Raw genomic sequence first — 17,060 nt, 5'->3', positions numbered from 1 at the left:
GTTGTTAGTTGGCCATTCTTCTCGTCGTGTCTGTTTCTCTTTTTTTCCTCCTCCTTGTCAGGGCGTCAGGCTGGGTGGGGGACTTGCAGGATGTAGGCAGCGCCCAACGACGTCTTGGTCCACACCAAGGTGATGGCTTCAGCCTGAGTGACTCCATCCTGGGCGTGCTCGTTGGGTTGCTGCTCCTCAACGGGGGACGGAGTGATGGCTGCTTCGGCAGGAGCTTTGGAGTCTGGCTCGGCAGACCCTTCTGCGATGGTGCTGGCATCGTGAGAGCTTCCCTCTGGCGAGGTTGGCTCTGGTTTCGGGAGAAACAGCTTCCGCAGCGCCGAGGCCATGTTTGGGTGCAGTGGTCGGATAGAGGGGTGACAGACTGGGCATGTGAATGCCAGCGATGCCTTGTTTACATCTTTAAGAGCCTATGCGGCAGATCGGATCATTCCCCGTCCTGGGATTAGAGCGCTAGCAGAGCAAGAGGATCAGAGAACGGCCGATAAAGGACGCGTGTGGTACGATTCACGCTTGCGCGGTGGCGTCTAAGCGAAGACGGCGGCCCGCCTCGGCCAACAAATTAAGTCCGAGAAACGGTGGCTTGAATGCCACCCTAAGCAGGCTCAGGCGACTGATCCGCTTTCGTGGCAACCACCCGCGGGGAACAATTTTGATCTGATAAGATTTGTCATGCATTCGCGGCACCCGGCCCACAAAAGGGCGCTCCATTATCGGCCCCCGAGGGCGTTGCTCACATGCAGTACAAAATCTGCTCCGGTAACTGCCCTAGATCCATCGGTCTCCAGAGCCTCGCAGTTCGATTCGTCTTTCGTTAGCGAAAGCGCCACAGTGCGCGTTTGACAGACGACCGGTAAATTGGCCCCTCTTCAATGCTATTGCTTCGGACCGCTGACGACTCTCGACAGGGGTCGCAACCAGACTCGACATGAAGGCCGTTCAGAAACTCGCGGGCTACCCCCGCTTGCTGCTGGCGGGCAGCCCTTCGAAAGCCGACCTGGGCACCCTTCTGCTGGGCATTGTTGCTGCCATAGCATCCGGCGTGCCGTTCCCGCTGATTGGCATCTTGTTTGGCCAGCTGCTCGACGACTTCAACGGAGCAACGTGCAATGAACAGGACGATTCCGAGTCTGGGGCCGGATACCAGTCCAGCATCAACAGCAAGATCCTAATCATTGTTTACCTAGCCATTGCCCAGTTCGTCTTGATCTATACTCACCTCTTCTGCTGGAGTCTCAACGGCGCCCGACTGGCCCAAAGGCTGAGGGAGAACTATCTCCAAAACCTGCTGCGCCAGGAGCCGTCCTTTTTCGATGACCTCCCACCCGGCGAGGTCGCCTCTCGCCTCCACGGCGACATCCAGACGATCCGCTCGGGCACGTCGGAAAAGGTTGGGATATGCCTGTCCAGCGTGTCCTTCTTCGTCACGGCGTACATTGTGGCTTTCATCAAGAATGACAAGCTGGCAGGGATGCTGGTCTCTTTAGTCCCAGCCTATTTCATCATGTCCTTCGTTGGAAGCCATTATATCGAGAAGTATTCTGGGCTCATGTCCGACTATGCCGCTTCTGCTGCGTCCATTGCTTCTGAAGCCCTCTCAAACATTGTCGTGGTCCAGGCGTTTGGTGCCAATGCCAGACTGGAGAAAAAGTTTTCCACGGCACTCAAGGCTTCCGAGAAGGAGGGCGTCAAGAAGGCCACGGCTACTGGCATCCAAGCCGGTGTCTTGTATTTCGTCGCCTATTCCGCAAACGGTCTGGCTTTCTGGCAAGGAAGCAAGGACATTGCAGAATCTGTGAACAATCCCTCTGGTGGCGCTACCGTGGGTGCCACGTTCACCGTCATTTTCATTTTGATTGAAGGTAAGTCGGCCTGAAAGTATATCTCTCATAGAGTCTCCACTGACGTAGGATAATCTAGCCACCTTGCTCCTGAGTCAGGTTGCACCCTTTATCCACCTGTTCTCAGCAGCCGTCGCCTCGTTCCAAAAGCTACGTGGGGACATGGAACGTGAGCCGTTGATCGATGGCATGAAATCATCGGGTCTTGCTCTCCCAGAAGCAGGGGCCGGATTCGAGTTCAACAACGTGTCATTCACCTATCCCTCCAGGCCTGAAATCACCGTTCTCGACAACATCAGCTTTTCTATCCCTCCCAAGAAGCATACAGCCCTTGTCGGACTTTCTGGAAGTGGGAAATCGACCATTGCAGGTCTAGTCACACGGCTGTACAATCCCACGCACGGGCAAATCCTCTTCGACAACCGGGATGTTCGAGAGCTCAACGCCCGTGATTTGAGAGGCTTCCTGGGCCTGGTACAGCAGGAGCCCTCTCTCCTCGACCGTTCGCTTCTGGAAAACATCGCACATGGCTTGATCAACTCAAGCAATCCCAGCCATGCGCATCTGAAAACCATCCTTCTTGGTCCTGATCTTTCAAATTTGGCGAGTGAAGTCAGGGAGGGTACCGAGCTCATGGCTGCGGCTGAGAAACGGGGCCCTGCTTTCGTCGAGATTGTGAATTTGGTAAAAACCGCCGCCACGCTCGCAGATGCGGATGGCTTCATCTCGGCCCTCCAGTACGGATATGGCACGACGGCGGGATCGAGCGGGCGGCTGATCAGCGGTGGTCAGAAGCAACGAGTGGCCCTCGCTCGAGCCCTGGTCAAGGATCCTCCGGTTCTCATCCTGGATGAGGCAACGGCGTCTCTGGACTCCAGAAGTGAAGAGCGTATCCAGCGTGCCATCTCGAACATCACCGACGGCCGGACCATCATCACCATCGCTCATCGACTGTCGACCATCACCAGCGCGGACAACATCATCGTCATGCACAGAGGGAAGATCTTGGAGCAAGGAACTCATTCGGAACTGATTGCCAACCACGGCTCATACGCCGAGATGGTCAAACTTCAGTCTCTCGCACCGGCACCCGAACAGACTGACATTCGCAAGGCCATCAAATCGGGTCAACTCCCTACGGCAGGTGGTGACATCGAGAAGACGAGCCAGTCCGAGGACGGAATCGAGGATGCCGAAAAACCTCAATTCTCGACAAGTGAAGATGCAGTCGCCGCCGACTCAGCAAAAGACCCGGAAGAGCCTGAGACGCCCAACAAGTCTCTGTGGGCGCTGGTGCGGGGCTATGCACCGGCCATTCGACCTCACTCGCTCACCATTGCTGCCGCCCTTTTGGGATCCATCGTTGTCGGTGGAGCCTTTTCCGGCGAGGCGGTGATTTTCGGCAACACGGTGGGAAGTCTCAGCCTCTGCCACACGGCAGCAAGCATTCGGGACCGCGGCGACTTCTACGGGCTCATGTTCTTCGTGCTTGCCATCATCGAGTTTTTTGCAAACATCTTCAGTTGGGCCGGCTTCGGTTGGGTTTCTGAACATGTCGTCTACACCGTCAGGGTGTTGTCTTTCCGCTCGTTGTTCGAGCAAGACCTCCAGTGGCACCAATCGGAAGGCCGGTCCCCTGCGCTGCTCCTTGCATACATCACCAGAGACGGCAATGCCCTGGCAGGCTTCAGCGGGTCGGTCATCGGCACGTTGTTCTCCATCACGGTCAACCTCTTTGCAGCAATCATCCTGACTCACATCATTGCCTGGAGGATCGCACTGGTCTGCCTCGCTTTGGTACCACTCCTGCTGGGGGCCGGCCTGATGGAACTCCGCGTGCTCGGCAAATTCGAAGAACGCCACGAGAACGCATACACGCAGTCCGTCGACATCGGCGTCGAAGCCGTAACGTCCATCAAGACGATCGCGTCGTACTCGCTCGAAGACGAGACCCTCTCCACCTACCGGCGCTCGCTCAACGGGCCCCGCAAAGAAACGCTCGCCGTCACCGTCCAAGCCAGCTTCTGGCAAGCCATGACCTACTTCTTCGGCAACCTCGTCAACGCCCTCGCCTACTGGTGGGGCGCCAAGCAGATCATCGCGGGCAACTACACCCAGACGCAATTCATGATCGTCGTCTTCTCCCTCCTCGTCAGCGCCCTCCTCTGGAGCCAAATGTTCGCCCTCGCGCCCGAGCTCTCCAACGCCCGCGCCGCCATGGCCCGCATCCTCTCCCTCATCCAGCTCGGCTCCGGCAAAATGCAAGGCCACGTCCACCCGCCCTCGCCCTGCACCCCGCACGCCCTCGAATCCGCCGCCGAAAAAGAAGAAGACACCACCACCACCATCCCCCCCTCCTCCCCATCCTCCAGCCTCGCCCTCAACGACATCCACTTCTCCTACCCCGCGCGCCCGGACGTCCCCGTCCTCCGCGGCCTCTCGCTCTCCATCGCCCCCGGCCAATTCTGCGCGCTCGTCGGGCCGTCCGGCGCGGGCAAATCCACCATCATCTCCCTCATCGAACGCATGTACGCGCCGAGCTCGGGCAGCGTGCACATCGACGGGCGCGACATCGCCGGGCGCAGCGTCGCGTTCCGGGACACGATCGCGCTGGTGCCGCAGGAGTCGGTGCTGTTCGACGGGACGGTGGCGTTCAACGTGGGGCTGGGCGCGGCGCCGGGGAGGGGGGAGGATGGGGCGAGCGCGGCCGAGGTGGAGGAGGCGTGCAGGTTGGCGAATGTGCACGACGTGGTGGCGGGGTTGCCCGAGGGGTACGGGACGCTGTGCGGGGCGGGGGGGAATCAGTTCTCGGGGGGGCAGAAGCAGCGGTTGTCGATTGCGAGGGCGTTGGTGAGGAGGCCGAGGCTGTTGATTTTGGATGAGTCGACGAGCGCGTTGGATGCGGAGTCGGAGCGGTTGTTGCAGGAGGGGTTGGATAGGGTGGCGGCGGGGGGGACGACGGTGATTGCGATTGCGCATCGGTTGCGGACGATTGTGAAGGCGGATGTGATTTTTTTGATTGAGGGGGGCAGGTGTGTGGATCGGGGGACGCATGAGGAGTTGTTGGAGAGGTCGGAGAGTTATAGGGCGAATGTCATGCATCAGACTGTGGCGGTTTGATGGGGTGGGAGCGTGGATGCGGGAAACAAAAAGTTTTGGCTGTTCTTTAGAGTATAGTAATAAGTTTATGGTTTTGTCTGTGATGAGTCTTGCAGACGTGGATACAATGATGTGGTTGTTTTACTCGCGTGGTGGGCAATTGGAAGGTCGACCCGGAAAGCGTCGGGTATGATGTGTGCGGAGGTCACTGGGAGCCAGCTGGGTCACCTGGATCGATACTCCCAGCTCGCTGGCAAATGACACTCACACAACCTATTGTTGATTTCTTGGACATTTGATTTCGTATGTCTCTGTCTATTACTGGCACGCTGCGTTGCGGCTTTGGGTGGTTCCGCGGTCCGACAAACAATTCATATTTACAAACGAACATTCCTAAAGCTTCGCATTCCAGGCCGCGCGGTCCGCCGACGCCAGCGGGCGTTCCTGGCCGTCCCAAAACACCGGACACAACTGAAACCACTTCTCTCTGCTGCAAATGGAGTGGACAGACCGCTTGTGCCCCAGGTCGACGTACTTGCCGATGACGAGCCCTTGGGAGTTTTCGTACGAGAGAATGGTCGAGCCGGTGGCTCGCGGCTCGCCGACGACGTTGGCGGTGCGCGGGTCGTCGAGGAAGCAGTAATGGATGCAGCTCGAGTACCACGCGTTGACCCGGCGGGCGCCGCGGAAGGATGCGTCGCCGACGAGGGAGTGGCGGCCGCGATCGTAGTCTTGGGCGTCGTAGTGGAAGCCGTAGTGATCTTCCTGCGACGGGGGTTAGCTGAGCCAATCGAGACGGGCAGCGGATTCCTTACTTTTGCCCAGTACAGCTCGTAGTAGGAGAAGCGGCTCTCGTCGAAGCGGCCAAACAAGCAGAGGACGTGCGGGTCTTCGTGCAGGCGGCGCAGATAGTCGCGGTGCTCGTCCAGGGTGCCCGTCTCGTTCCAGCCCTTCGCAACGCGCGGGTCGTTCTGCCACGTGTTGAACAGGCCCAAGTGATCGGGGTTCTGATAATCGACCACCTCCAGCGAAAAGTGCTCGTCGACCTCGGGGATGTAGCGACTGTAGACGATGGAGCCCGGGTGCGGCTTCGGGCGGCGCACCGGATGCCGCGCGTACACGGGCTCGTCGGGAAACTTCATGGATATCTCGTGGTTCTCGGGCATCAGCGGGTACGACGCCAGCGGGGCTCGCAGCGGCCCGTCGGTGCCTTCGCCCACGACCCAGATGGGGCGCGGCCCCGTGGGCGAGGCGGCGCCCTGCCAGAAGGAGCTCCGCAGCACCAGCAGCTCGTGCGGACGCGCGTTGCGGTCGTCGGCCGGCCGCCACGGCTTCGGATGCTCGACGGCCAGGCCGGTGGCGAGCAGCTCGCGGCGCACCACGTCTCTCTCGGCGCCGACCAGCGTGAGCCGGAAGGCGTCGCAGGTCGGGTGGGCGAGGTAGATGGCGTGCACCACGTTCCAGATCTGGCCCAGCGACGGCGCGCTGTCGCCCGCCCACTGGAAGGTCGTCTGCGGGTTCCGGCGCGCGCGGGCCCAGGCGCTGTTGTTGGTGGGCGGCGGGCGTTCGCTCTTGGGCTTGGTCGTCAGGTCGAGCCAGGAGAGCGAGTCGAGGTGCAGCGGTTGGTCGAGAGGCTGGGCCGCCGCGGGCTGCTGGTCGTCGAGGACGAGGGTGAGCACGGCTGGTGTCGTCTCGGCGATGGCTTGAACGCGGTAGGTGGTCAAGAACGGGTAGGGAAGCTTCACGGGCGGATATGAATGTGACGGGGTGGCGGCGGTGGGGGTCATGACGTCGGATTCGGAGCGCAGCGAGATGACGGTGAGGGAGTTGGATTCCTCGTAGAGCCTGGTGTCGACCTGGTTGTTTTCGATTGACATGTTGTTGGGAGGTCGGGGCGAGGTGGATCGACTGGGTACTGGCATCCCTGTTGCGGGAGAGACGGGCATGGTGCGGGCAGCGGGGCGGATGCTCGTACGCTATATAGGGCTGGTGGTGAGCGTCCCTTTCGACCACCTCTCAGGGCTTGTTGCCCAAAGCGGCAATCTTCAGAGGCGCGGTCAGGCGCGGTGCACGACGGCTAGATCCGATGGGTCATACGATTTGCGTATTCCCGATACCGCATCATCGTCGCGGCTTACCCCGCTGCGCAAGCGAAGCCCACGAAGCCTTTGCGCAAGCGAGGCCAAGTGCGGCCAAGGGTGCTTGACCGCGGGTCGTGCACTAGGTATAAAGGCTGATCTGATAAGATGGCACCCCGGCCGGGTGGGGCGTGGCGCTGGGCCCAGGCGGTGGCGCCCAGCTGACCGCCGCCTTGTCGTACTATGCCCGAGGCGCGCGTCGGCCGCCGAGTTGCTTTTCTTCCCATTATCAGATCATCTCCTCTAAACTCCGACGCCACCATCCAGACACGAATCCCGAGCAATCAGCCACCACAGTCACCGTCGTATGCGGTGGAGAAGCGTGGAGCTTAAAAGTCATGATATGATTCGATTGATAAGATTCTGCTCACAGCTTCGAGTTGACCCAGGTCGGCGCCCGTTTCTCCACAAACGCCTTGATGCCCTCGGCAAAATTGGGTCCCTCGACCAGGCGCGGGTACCACTGGTCTTCCAGCACCGACACTGCCTCCTCCACGCTGTCCGCTTCCCAGCTCAATCGGATCCCGAGCCGGCCGACAATCAGCGCGTCCGGACTGTTGGCGCACATGTCCTGCGCAAGCTGCACCGCCGCTTGCACCACGTCGGCGCCGTCGTCAACCACTTGACTGACCAGGCCCCACTCGTACAGTGTTTGGGCACTGACTTTCCTGCCCGTCAAGACGAGGTCCGAGGTGCGCTGCAGCCCCAGGGTCCGCGTCAGCCGCGGCAGACAGCCTGCCACAGGCACGATCCCACGCTTGCCCTCGGGCAGTGAAAAAACCGCCGACGACGAGGCCACCACGACGTCGCAGTTGGCCACCATCTCGAAGCCCCCACCCATTGTCATGCCGTTGACCGCGGCGATGATGGGTTTTTTGCCGCTCCGCCGCGGCAGCCCAGCAAGCCCGGGCGCCGCCATGTCGTTGACCACCCCGGCTTCGTTCATCGCGTTCCATTCTGCTTGCGTCAGTCAAGTCCGATGCAGGGTCGGCAGGTAATACCGTGCAGATCAGCTCCGGTGCAGAACGCCCGCCCAGAGCCTGTGATGATGCCAACCCATAGGCTTTCGTCTTGGTCGAATTCCTCCCAGATCTCCCTGATCTCGTTGCTTGTTGCCTTGTCGATGCAGTTGAGCTTGTCCGGTCGGTCCAACGTCACTTGGACCACCCGCTCGTGCGGAAAAGAGACATGGAAATGCCGGAACTGTAGCCGTCTCGATCTCAAAGCCATGGAGAGTAGAGTCACAATGTCGTGACTAATCACCTGCCCAACTCGCCCTCCCGCCTTTATATTTCTCTTTTCAAAGTACACGCGTTTAGTGCCACATCCTTCACGGACTTTCGCTACGTAATAAGCAACTGCCGCGAGGCCCATCGCACCCAGACCTTCATGTGGCTTGCGTTTCGACACGGGGTACTGACTAGCCGCTAACGAAGCCCGTCCGACTCTACCGGCCTTCTCCACCATTCATCTTGCCAGACCCTGCACGCGCCCTAAGGATGCGCAGACTCCACTAGCGTAGCTTCTAAAATTGCTCTGCCGTCCGTCCCACGTAGATCCACGCAGCCCTCGGACTCACATGCCACCGTGGGATTTTTTTTCCATGCGGCTCAATCCGTTCATCTAATCAGATTGCCCGACACGTCGTCTTATCAGTCTGTCGGAACCCATTGTGCTGCAGCTCCAAACCTAAAGCCCAGTCATTCGTTGAGAGCTCTGACTTGCGGCCGTACAGACGTCACCGCCTACATTAGTGAGGTAAGAGACAGCCACACCTTCCCCATGCCCGATCCACACTCACCGCTCCAGTCAGGTCGAGCCTGCGCAACGCTTCATTGGACTTGACCGAGTCAACTCTTCCCGCTCGTCCTGTACCAGGGCAACTGACGGCCGTCAGCATGGGCGATGCTCCTGTGTCGAACCGGTCTACTGACCTGCCGGCCGGCGTCATGGATTTCAAAACTTTCGACATCTCGGGTCTTGCCTCTGAACAGCACACGACTCCAACGGGCATGAGAGAAGACGTCGTGCTCTTGTCGTGGCTCATTGTCCTTCTGCGAACTCGGGAAGATAGCCGAGTCTCGTTTGACTGGACCTACCAATCTGCTTCTGAGCAAAAGGCCGAGAAAAGATGTTTATCCATGGACAATGTGATGACAGGATTGCAAGACCGCGTTGGGAAAGTCGCCGCCGCAATCTTTGATGACGTCGAGACCGTCGCACCGAGCCATCATGTCCCCGCGACGTCCAGTCCTGCCTCGCTCCTACTGAGCACCGGCTCCTTGTCCCAGACGTCTGAAGAACCCAAAGATGAAGTGAGTGAATGACTCGTTTCGGCAAGACCAGTCACATGACTAACTCTTCTGGGCAAAGGGTGTGCTTCACCTCGAAGTGGTCTTGGGCGATGGCCTGCTCGGCGTCCGTCCAGTGTGGCACACGGAAAACATGCTGCAATTCACAGTGGAACGACACGTTGACGTGCTGGTTGAGACGATGAGACTGTGCATCTCAAATCCCGATGCCTCGATTGAGGACTGCCTTCGGCCGACCGCACGGGACCTGGACGACATTTGGGGGTGGAACCACGAGCTACCTCCCACCTACGATTTTTGCATGCACGACATGATAGCCGAACGAGCACAGGCAGTGCCAGACAAAGTGGCAATCTCGTCCTGGGACGGCAGCTTGACATACGCCCAAATCGACCGGTACTCGACACGGACAGCGTGCTCCCTCAAAGAGGCGGGCGTGCAGCTGCACGACGTCGTACCGGCGTGCTTTGAGAAATCCAGATGGACCATCGTCGCCGTGCTCGCCATCATGAAAGCAGGAGCAACCTTCGCCCTCATGGACCCCACGCTCCCACTCGCCCGCCTGCAGAACATGGCGATCCAAGTGGGCGCCAAGACGATGCTGTCGTCTCGCATGCAGCACGAGCTGTCGACCTCGATCCTGCCGAGCGGGACGCACATCGTCGTCGAGGAGGACAGCTTCGCCCGCCTGTCGCCCTCCGACGCCCCCCCAACGCTGGACCCCGTCCCAGCATCAGCCCTCATGTACATCATCTTCACGTCCGGCAGCACCGGCACGCCGAAGGGCGTCACCATCTCCCACCGCACGTACACGAGCAGCGCCATCCCGCGGGCCAAGGCGGTCGGCTACGCGGCGGACTGGCGCGTGCTCGACTTCGCGTCGTACGCGTTCGACGTCAGCATCGACAGCATGCTGCTGACGACGGGCAACGGCGGCTGCCTCTGCATCCCGTCGGACGAGGACCGGCTCAACGACATCAACGGCGCGATGCGGGCCATGCGGGTCAACTACGCGGGCATCACGCCCTCGGTGGCGCGCATCCTCGAGCCCGACGTCATCGCCTCGCTGCACGGCCTGGGGCTCGGCGGAGAGGCGGCGTCGGCGCGGGACGTCGCGCTGTGGGGCCGCGAGACCAGAATCATCATCGGCTACGGGCCGTGCGAATGCACCATCGGGTGCACCGTCAACGCCGACACGGCGACGGGCAGGGACTACATCTCCATCGGCACCGGCAACGGGGCCGCCATCTGGATCGCCGACCCCAACGACCACGAGGCGCTTGTGCCGGTGGGTGCCGTCGGCGAGTTGCTCGTCGAGGGCCCGATTGTGGGACAGGGGTACTTGAACGACGCCGAGAAGACGGCAGCCGCCTTCATCGAAGACCCGAGCTGGCTCGTTGCCGGGCACGAGGGCTACGCTGGCCGTGGTGGCCGTCTGTACAAGACTGGAGACCTTGGTCGGTACGATCCCGACGGTTCTGGCGGCATCGTGTTTGCCGGCCGCAAAGACACGCAGGTCAAGCTGCGCGGGCAGCGGGTCGAGCTCGGCGAGATCGAGAGCCAGCTGCGAGCCAGGCTGCCTTCGGACACCAACGTCATTGCAGAGGTGATTGTTCCTCAGGGGACGGGTGGTCAACCCACGCTGGTGGCGTTCGTGGCATCCCAGGGCTACGCTGATGGTGAGCTCAGCTCGACGACACTCGCGGGGGAGATGCGCGAGCTGCTGTCCAAGGCCGACGCGGAGCTGGCCACGGTGGTGCCGCGCTACATGGTGCCCAACGCGTACATTCCCGTCAGCCACATCCCGGTGTTGATTTCGGGCAAGACGGACCGCAAGCGCCTCAGGGCGTTCGGCCAGACGGTCGACCTGCGGCAGCTGGATCACGGCGGCGCGACGAGCAGCAGCACCAGCCGGGAGCTGAATGACGTCGAGAAGCGGCTCCAGCAGGCGTGGGGCCAGGTCTTGAGCGTCGACGCAGACGGCATCCGGCCCGACGACAACCTCTTCGCCCTGGGCGGCGACTCGCTGGCGGCCATGAGACTGGTGTCGGTGTGCAGAGACGCGGGCCTCGACCTCTCCGTCATCGCCATCTTCGCGAACCCCACGCTCGCGGCCATGGCCCAAGTCGCCCGCGTCGTCAACGCGCAGGCCCGCACGGAGCTGGCCCCCTTCTCCATGATCTCGCAAGACGTCGAGAGCGCCCGTCTCGAAGCGGCGGCGGCGTGCGGCACGGATGCCGCCGCCGTCGAAGACATCTACCCGTCCACCCCCACGCAGCAGTCCCTCTTCACCTTCGCCATCAAGTCGACCAAAGCGTACGTCGCCCAACGCGTCGCCCGCATCCCGGGCCACATCCCGCTCGACGCGTGGAAAAAAGCCTGGGAGGACGTCGTCGCGGCAAACCCCATCCTGCGCACCCGTCTGGCCCAGCTCCAGGACCCCGGCTTCCAGCAGGTCGTGCTCAAGGAGAACATCGCCTGGCGACACGCAACACATCTCGCTTCCTATCTCGAGTCCGACCGCCAGGACGCGATGCAGCTGGGCCAACCCCTCGCCCGCTACGCCATCGTCACACCCGACGACGACGACGACGACGACAACAACAACAACAACAACACTTCCCGCTACATGGTCTGGACCATCCACCACGTCCTCTACGACGGCTGGTCCGAGCCGCTCATCCTCAACCAAGTCCGCAACGCCCTCCAGCAGCCCAACCAGGCCGCCGCCGCCACCACCACCACCACCCCAGCACAAATGCGCGACTTCGTCAACTGGATCCGCCACCAAAACGACACCGCCACGCAAGACTTCTGGCGACGCCAACTCCACGACGCCGTCGGGCCGCAATTCCCGCGCCTCCCCTCGCGCGACTACCAGCCCACGCCGACGGCGACAGTCTCGCTGGCGATGACAACGACGTCGTCGAGCAACAGCGGCTCCGCGTCCGCGTCCGCGTCCAGCCGAACCTTCACGACAGCGACGCTCCTCCGCGGCGCGTGGGCGCTCGTCGCGGCGCAGCACGCCGCGACCGACGACGTCGTCTTCGGCGAGACGCTGACGGGGCGCGACGTCGAAGGGTTGGCGGGGGTGGAGGGCGTGGTCGGGCCGCTGATCGCGACGGTGCCGGTGCGGATACGGGTCGGCGTGGGCGCGACGACGACATCGACTGTTGAGAGCTATCTGCGGGCGGTGCGGCGCGGGGTGCTGGAGCGCACGCCGCATCAGCATGTGGGGTTTCAGAATATTAGGCGCGTGTCGCCGGATGCGCAGCGCGCGTGCGAGACGGGGACGGGGTTGGTGTTTCAGCCGGAGGGGGAGGGGGATGGTGGTTGTGTTGGTGAGTTGGGGTTCGAGGTGGGGGATGTGGTGCAGGAGGCGCTGCATTTCAATGCGTATCCGGTGATGCTGGCGTTTGGGATTCGGAAGGGTGGTGGCGTCAGGGTTTGCGCGAGCTTCGACGAGGGCCTTGTGTCGGTGGCGCAGATGCGTCGGGTGCTGGCGCAGTTGGACGTGGCGTATGCGAGGCTGATGGCGGCGCCGCTCGACGCGCCGCTCGGGGACGTGGCGGCGGGGTTGCTGCCCGGCGACGAGCTGGATGCCGTTTGGCGCTGGAATGGGACGCCGCCCATGGGTGTCGACGAGTCGTTGCGGTGTCTCAGGGCGGATGGGGCCAGCGTCAGGCCGGGCGAGGTGTATCCCCGTGCTGTCGTGCCGTGGGTGTGTGACCTGCGCAGCCCGGCGAAGGCGTTGGCGCCGATTGGGTGTGTTGGAGAGCTGTGGCTCGAGGGCGCCGTCCTGCCTGGGGAGACTGTCGAGAATCCGGCCTGGCTCGTTGCGGGCAGCCCGGGCTGCGCCGGCCGCGAGGGGAGGGTTCAGCCGACGGGCGACCTTGTGCGGCTGCTGGAGGACGGCAGCATCGTGTTTGTGCGTCGGAAGGACAAGGTGTTGAGGATTCAGGGCCATGCGGTCGATGTTGCCGACTTCGATGCGCCGTTCAAGGCATGTCTACCGCAGACGGTGAGGGCCGCCGTGGCTGTGTCACAGCAGGAGTCGGGTGACGATGATGAGCGGGTGCTGGTTGTTCTTGTAGAGCACCCGGATTCCGAGGAGAGCGGTGTTGAGCTCAGGCCGACGACCCACGACGTCACTTGCGAGGGCGAGGGCCTGCAAGTCTGCTCCAGCGCTCCCGCTACCCTTGTTGTGGCCCTGAAGAAGCTCGACAAGTTCATCCAGGACTCGCTCGCGTCGTACATGGTCCCCTTCGCCTACGTCGTGGTCGACAAACTCCCCACCGAGATCAACCACAAAGCCTTGAATCAGCTCGCTTCGGCGGTCCCCAGAGACGTCCTCACTCAGCTCCGCCAGGGGCTCCAGGAGGCGTGGACTAAATCTGCGCCGCAGTCAACCTTGTCGCCGGCAGAGGATGTGCTGCGGTCATCCTGGGCCGAACTCCTCGGCATCGCTCCCGATCAGATCGAAGTGGACGACAACTTCTTCCGCCTCGGCGGCGACTCCGTCTCGGCCATGAAGCTGGCGTCGAGCCTTCGTGCCCAGGGCCACAGCCTGTCCGTCGCCGACATCTTCTTGCACATGCGTCTCGGCGACGCTGCCAAGGTGATGAAGATGAACCACGCGTTATCATCGTCGACGACGGCAAAGTCACAACCCCCGTACAAGCCGTTCTCTGTGCTGGGTAAGGTCGACGTGGATGCATTCTTGTCCGATGTCGTCCGCCCACAGCTTGCCGATTCACGCTGGTCTGTCCAGGATGTGTACCCGGTCACCGATTCGCAGGCACTTGACGTCAAAGCCACCATCCAGGCGCCGCGTACGTCGGTGCAGTATACTCTGCTTTACCTCGACAGCAGTGTGGACTCGGAGCAGCTGTCTCGCGCCTGCACGCAGCTCGTCAAGACCCACGACATCCTGCGCACCGTCTTCGTACGGGATGCCGAATCCAACCGATTCCTCCAGGTCGTCTTGCACAACCTCGATGCTCCCATCGCCACGCAACATCAGGCCGACGGCGTCAATCTCGAACAACACGTCACCGACCTCTGCAAAGCCGACATCGAATCCGCCTCCATCTCCCTCGGCTCCCCCTTCCTCAAGCTCTTCCACGTCCACGGATCCGGAGAAGACGACAACGGCCGCAGCTGCCTCATCATCCGCCTCTCCCACGCCCAATACGACGGCGTCTCCCTACCGCGCCTGCTCGAAGACCTCGACACCCTCTGCAAGGGCGCCGCCGCCGGCCCCCTCCCCCCCTTCGAACCCTACTCCACCTACATCGCCCGCGTCGTCCACAACGACCGCTCCCCCCACCACCGCGCCGCCCTCCACCACTGGCGCCGCCTCCTCGCCGACTCCACCCCCACCCCCTTCCCCGAGGGCCGCTCCACCACCACCACCCCTCACCCCACCGACCGCGCCCTCTTCCTCTCCGCCCCCATCGCGCACTCCCCCACCACCACCACCAACTCCGAAACAACAACCGCGTCGCTCCTCACCGCGGCGTGGGCGCTCGTCCTCGCCCGCCGCTCGCAGTGCACCGACGTCGTCTTCGGCGCCATCACGTCGGGCCGCGCCGTCGACGTCGGCGATGACGCTGGCGCTGACGCTGATGCGATGCTGCCAACGAACGTCGCGGACGTGGTCGGGCCGTGCTACCAGTTCACGCCGGTGCGGGTGCGGTTCGCGGCGGGGTGGACGGCGCGGGAGCTGCTGGGGTCCGTGCAGCGGCAGGCGGCGGGGGCGGCGGGGCGGGATTTCGTGGGGGTGGGGAGGATCGCGCGGGAGTGTGGGTGGAGTGGGACTGGTGGGGAGGATTGCGGTAAGGAGTTGGGACCGGGGCTGTTTGGGTCGGTGGTGCATTGTCAGGATGCGGCGGAGGATTTCGACGAGATGCCGTTTGCGGGCGGGAGGTGTCGGGTCGGCGTCGAGAAGCCGCATGGGGATGCGGCGTGGCCGTTCAAGGCGGTGTCGTTTGTGAAGGGTGGGGTGGTGCATGTTGGGGTTGTGGGGAGCGAGAGGGATGGGGCGTTTGTGGAGGAGATGCTGGGGGAGTTGGTGGGGGCGGTGGGGGAGTTGGCGGCGCCGCCGGTTGAGGGGACTGCGTTGTTGGGGGGTGAGGTGTTTGAGGGGGCAGCTTAATTTCGTTTGCGTGTACTTAGGCGCGTGATGGGATCTGATTTTTGGATGCGTATGTATATATTGAGCATTTATTTTTATATCTGGGTATTGACTTCGACTGCTTCTGGGTATCAAAATCGGCTCTACAGCACCTCCCGACTGCCCACTCCAGTCTCAACAACGTTGGATCCATCCTTCATGACCTCTCCATCCCTGCCAAACAGCACCACCTTCTCATCCTTGGCGAACTTCTCCATCTCGCCCAAACTCGTCGCACGCTCGAGAAGATGTCTCACATGCCCACCGCGACTCATGGCCGCCAGAGTGCTGGATTTCCACACCGGCGCTGACTCCCCGCACTTCCCAATCGTAAGGAACAGGAACAAGGCTCCCATCAAAACAACGACGCAATTCAACGCGATCCACGGCCAGCGCACGCTATAGTACGTCATCATCAGCCCGGACTTGCCCACCATCGTCGCCCCATCCGCATCCGCATCCGCCCTGAGCGCGTTCGTCATGCTCGTCGCCAGCGTGACGAACGTCTCGTTCAGATCCTCGCTCTTCCAAAACGGCTGGATGGCGCTCGGCTGATACTGGATCGACGTGCTGTTCATGTACCAGCCGTTGATCTGGCCCTCGACTGTCCCGTTCGACTCGTTGTACGCCTGCAAGTCCGCCTGGAACGTCGTCATAAAGTACGAGCTGATGCTCTCGACGGCATTCTGCGACAAGTTGAACATCTCGCCGTCGGGCGCAACAAGCGCGAGGTCGCTGCGCTCCGCGGCCGAGAAGTACGCGTCGAACGCGATGCTCTCCACCATCGACTCGTTATACGCCTCCCACGCGTCGGGGAAATCGACCAGCTGCCACGAGTCGGCCGCGCGATGCGCCCCATCGACGACGCTCACCTCCTCGACCAGCGAGCCGTTGCGCACGCTGGTCTGGTAGCGGTTGACGCAGTAGTACAGCGCGCACTCGGCCGCCTCGACGGGCAGGTCCGGCCACGCGGCGGTGGCGTTGGCGGCGTCCGGCCCCGTCTTGAGCACGCCCGCCGCCCAGATCAGCGTGTCCGACAGGTCCTGCAGGCTGTTGGTCAGGCTCGCGTTGGAGGTGCCGTACGTCGTCATGAACATGGCGCCGTATTGCGGCTCCGCGCCCCATTGCCACCCGTCGATGTTGTCGAGGAAGAGCCCGTTGGGCAGCCGGTACGACGTCCCGTTGGAGAGGGCCGCGGCGTTGTTGTCTTCCATCAGCGGCACGTATTGTCCGCCGTAGTCGGAGAAGCGGGTGAGGGATGGGGTGAGCGAGTTGCATTTGCTGCAGACGGCGAGGGAGTCGTAGGCTGGCCAGGTGCAGTTGCCCGAGGGGCAGTTGAAGCGGAGTTGCTGGATCGTGGTGTTGAGGGGTTGGGAGAGGCCGTAGAGGACCGCCGACTGCATCGAGAAGTCGGCGTCGGCTTTGGTGTTCCAGGTAGGGGGGTGCCGAGCTGTGGTGGGAGTTCTTCGTTAGCGTGCTGCGCCGG

At 62.1% G+C, this 17,060-nt stretch overlaps 6 protein-coding genes across 6 annotated transcripts; 2 read left to right on the top strand and 4 right to left on the bottom strand.

The window, feature by feature from the left end:
- Positions 1-65: 65 nt before the first annotated feature.
- On the bottom strand, positions 66-338 carry BKCO1_1130006 (siderophore iron transporter mirb; the record flags this gene model as incomplete). Its single annotated transcript, XM_020270496.1, has 1 exon — positions 66-338. The coding sequence occupies one exon, from the start codon at positions 336-338 to the stop codon at positions 66-68; it is 273 nt and encodes a 90-aa protein (XP_020125032.1).
- A 599-nt stretch (positions 339-937) lies between these two features.
- Positions 938-4,970, top strand: BKCO1_1130005 (abc multidrug transporter; the record flags this gene model as incomplete). The annotated part of the gene is made up of 2 exons (XM_020270495.1): positions 938-1,871; positions 1,930-4,970. 2 exons carry the CDS (start codon positions 938-940, stop codon positions 4,968-4,970), a joined length of 3,975 nt encoding a protein of 1,324 aa, XP_020125034.1.
- Positions 4,971-5,342: 372 nt separating this feature from the next.
- Positions 5,343-6,895, bottom strand: BKCO1_1130004 (siderophore biosynthesis acetylase; the record flags this gene model as incomplete). Its single annotated transcript, XM_020270494.1, has 2 exons — positions 5,343-5,714; positions 5,765-6,895. 2 exons carry the CDS (start codon positions 6,893-6,895, stop codon positions 5,343-5,345), a joined length of 1,503 nt encoding a protein of 500 aa, XP_020125033.1.
- Positions 6,896-7,454: 559 nt separating this feature from the next.
- BKCO1_1130003 (enoyl-hydratase isomerase family protein) lies at positions 7,455-8,317 on the bottom strand (the record flags this gene model as incomplete). The annotated part of the gene is made up of 2 exons (XM_020270493.1): positions 7,455-8,044; positions 8,089-8,317. 2 exons carry the CDS (start codon positions 8,315-8,317, stop codon positions 7,455-7,457), a joined length of 819 nt encoding a protein of 272 aa, XP_020125036.1.
- A 668-nt stretch (positions 8,318-8,985) lies between these two features.
- Positions 8,986-15,556, top strand: BKCO1_1130002 (nonribosomal peptide synthase; the record flags this gene model as incomplete). The annotated part of the gene is made up of 2 exons (XM_020270492.1): positions 8,986-9,402; positions 9,461-15,556. 2 exons carry the CDS (start codon positions 8,986-8,988, stop codon positions 15,554-15,556), a joined length of 6,513 nt encoding a protein of 2,170 aa, XP_020125035.1.
- Positions 15,557-15,678: 122 nt separating this feature from the next.
- BKCO1_1130001 (uncharacterized protein) lies at positions 15,679-16,977 on the bottom strand (the record flags this gene model as incomplete). Its single annotated transcript, XM_020270488.1, has 1 exon — positions 15,679-16,977. One exon carries the CDS (start codon positions 16,975-16,977, stop codon positions 15,679-15,681), a length of 1,299 nt encoding a protein of 432 aa, XP_020125028.1.
- Positions 16,978-17,060: the final 83 nt, after the last annotated feature.

Source organism: Diplodia corticola (assembly GCF_001883845.1).
Source record: "Diplodia corticola strain CBS 112549 chromosome Unknown scaffold113, whole genome shotgun sequence".
Classification (NCBI taxonomy): domain Eukaryota; kingdom Fungi; phylum Ascomycota; class Dothideomycetes; order Botryosphaeriales; family Botryosphaeriaceae; genus Diplodia; species Diplodia corticola.
This window is presented reverse-complemented; position numbering and strand designations above follow the sequence as displayed.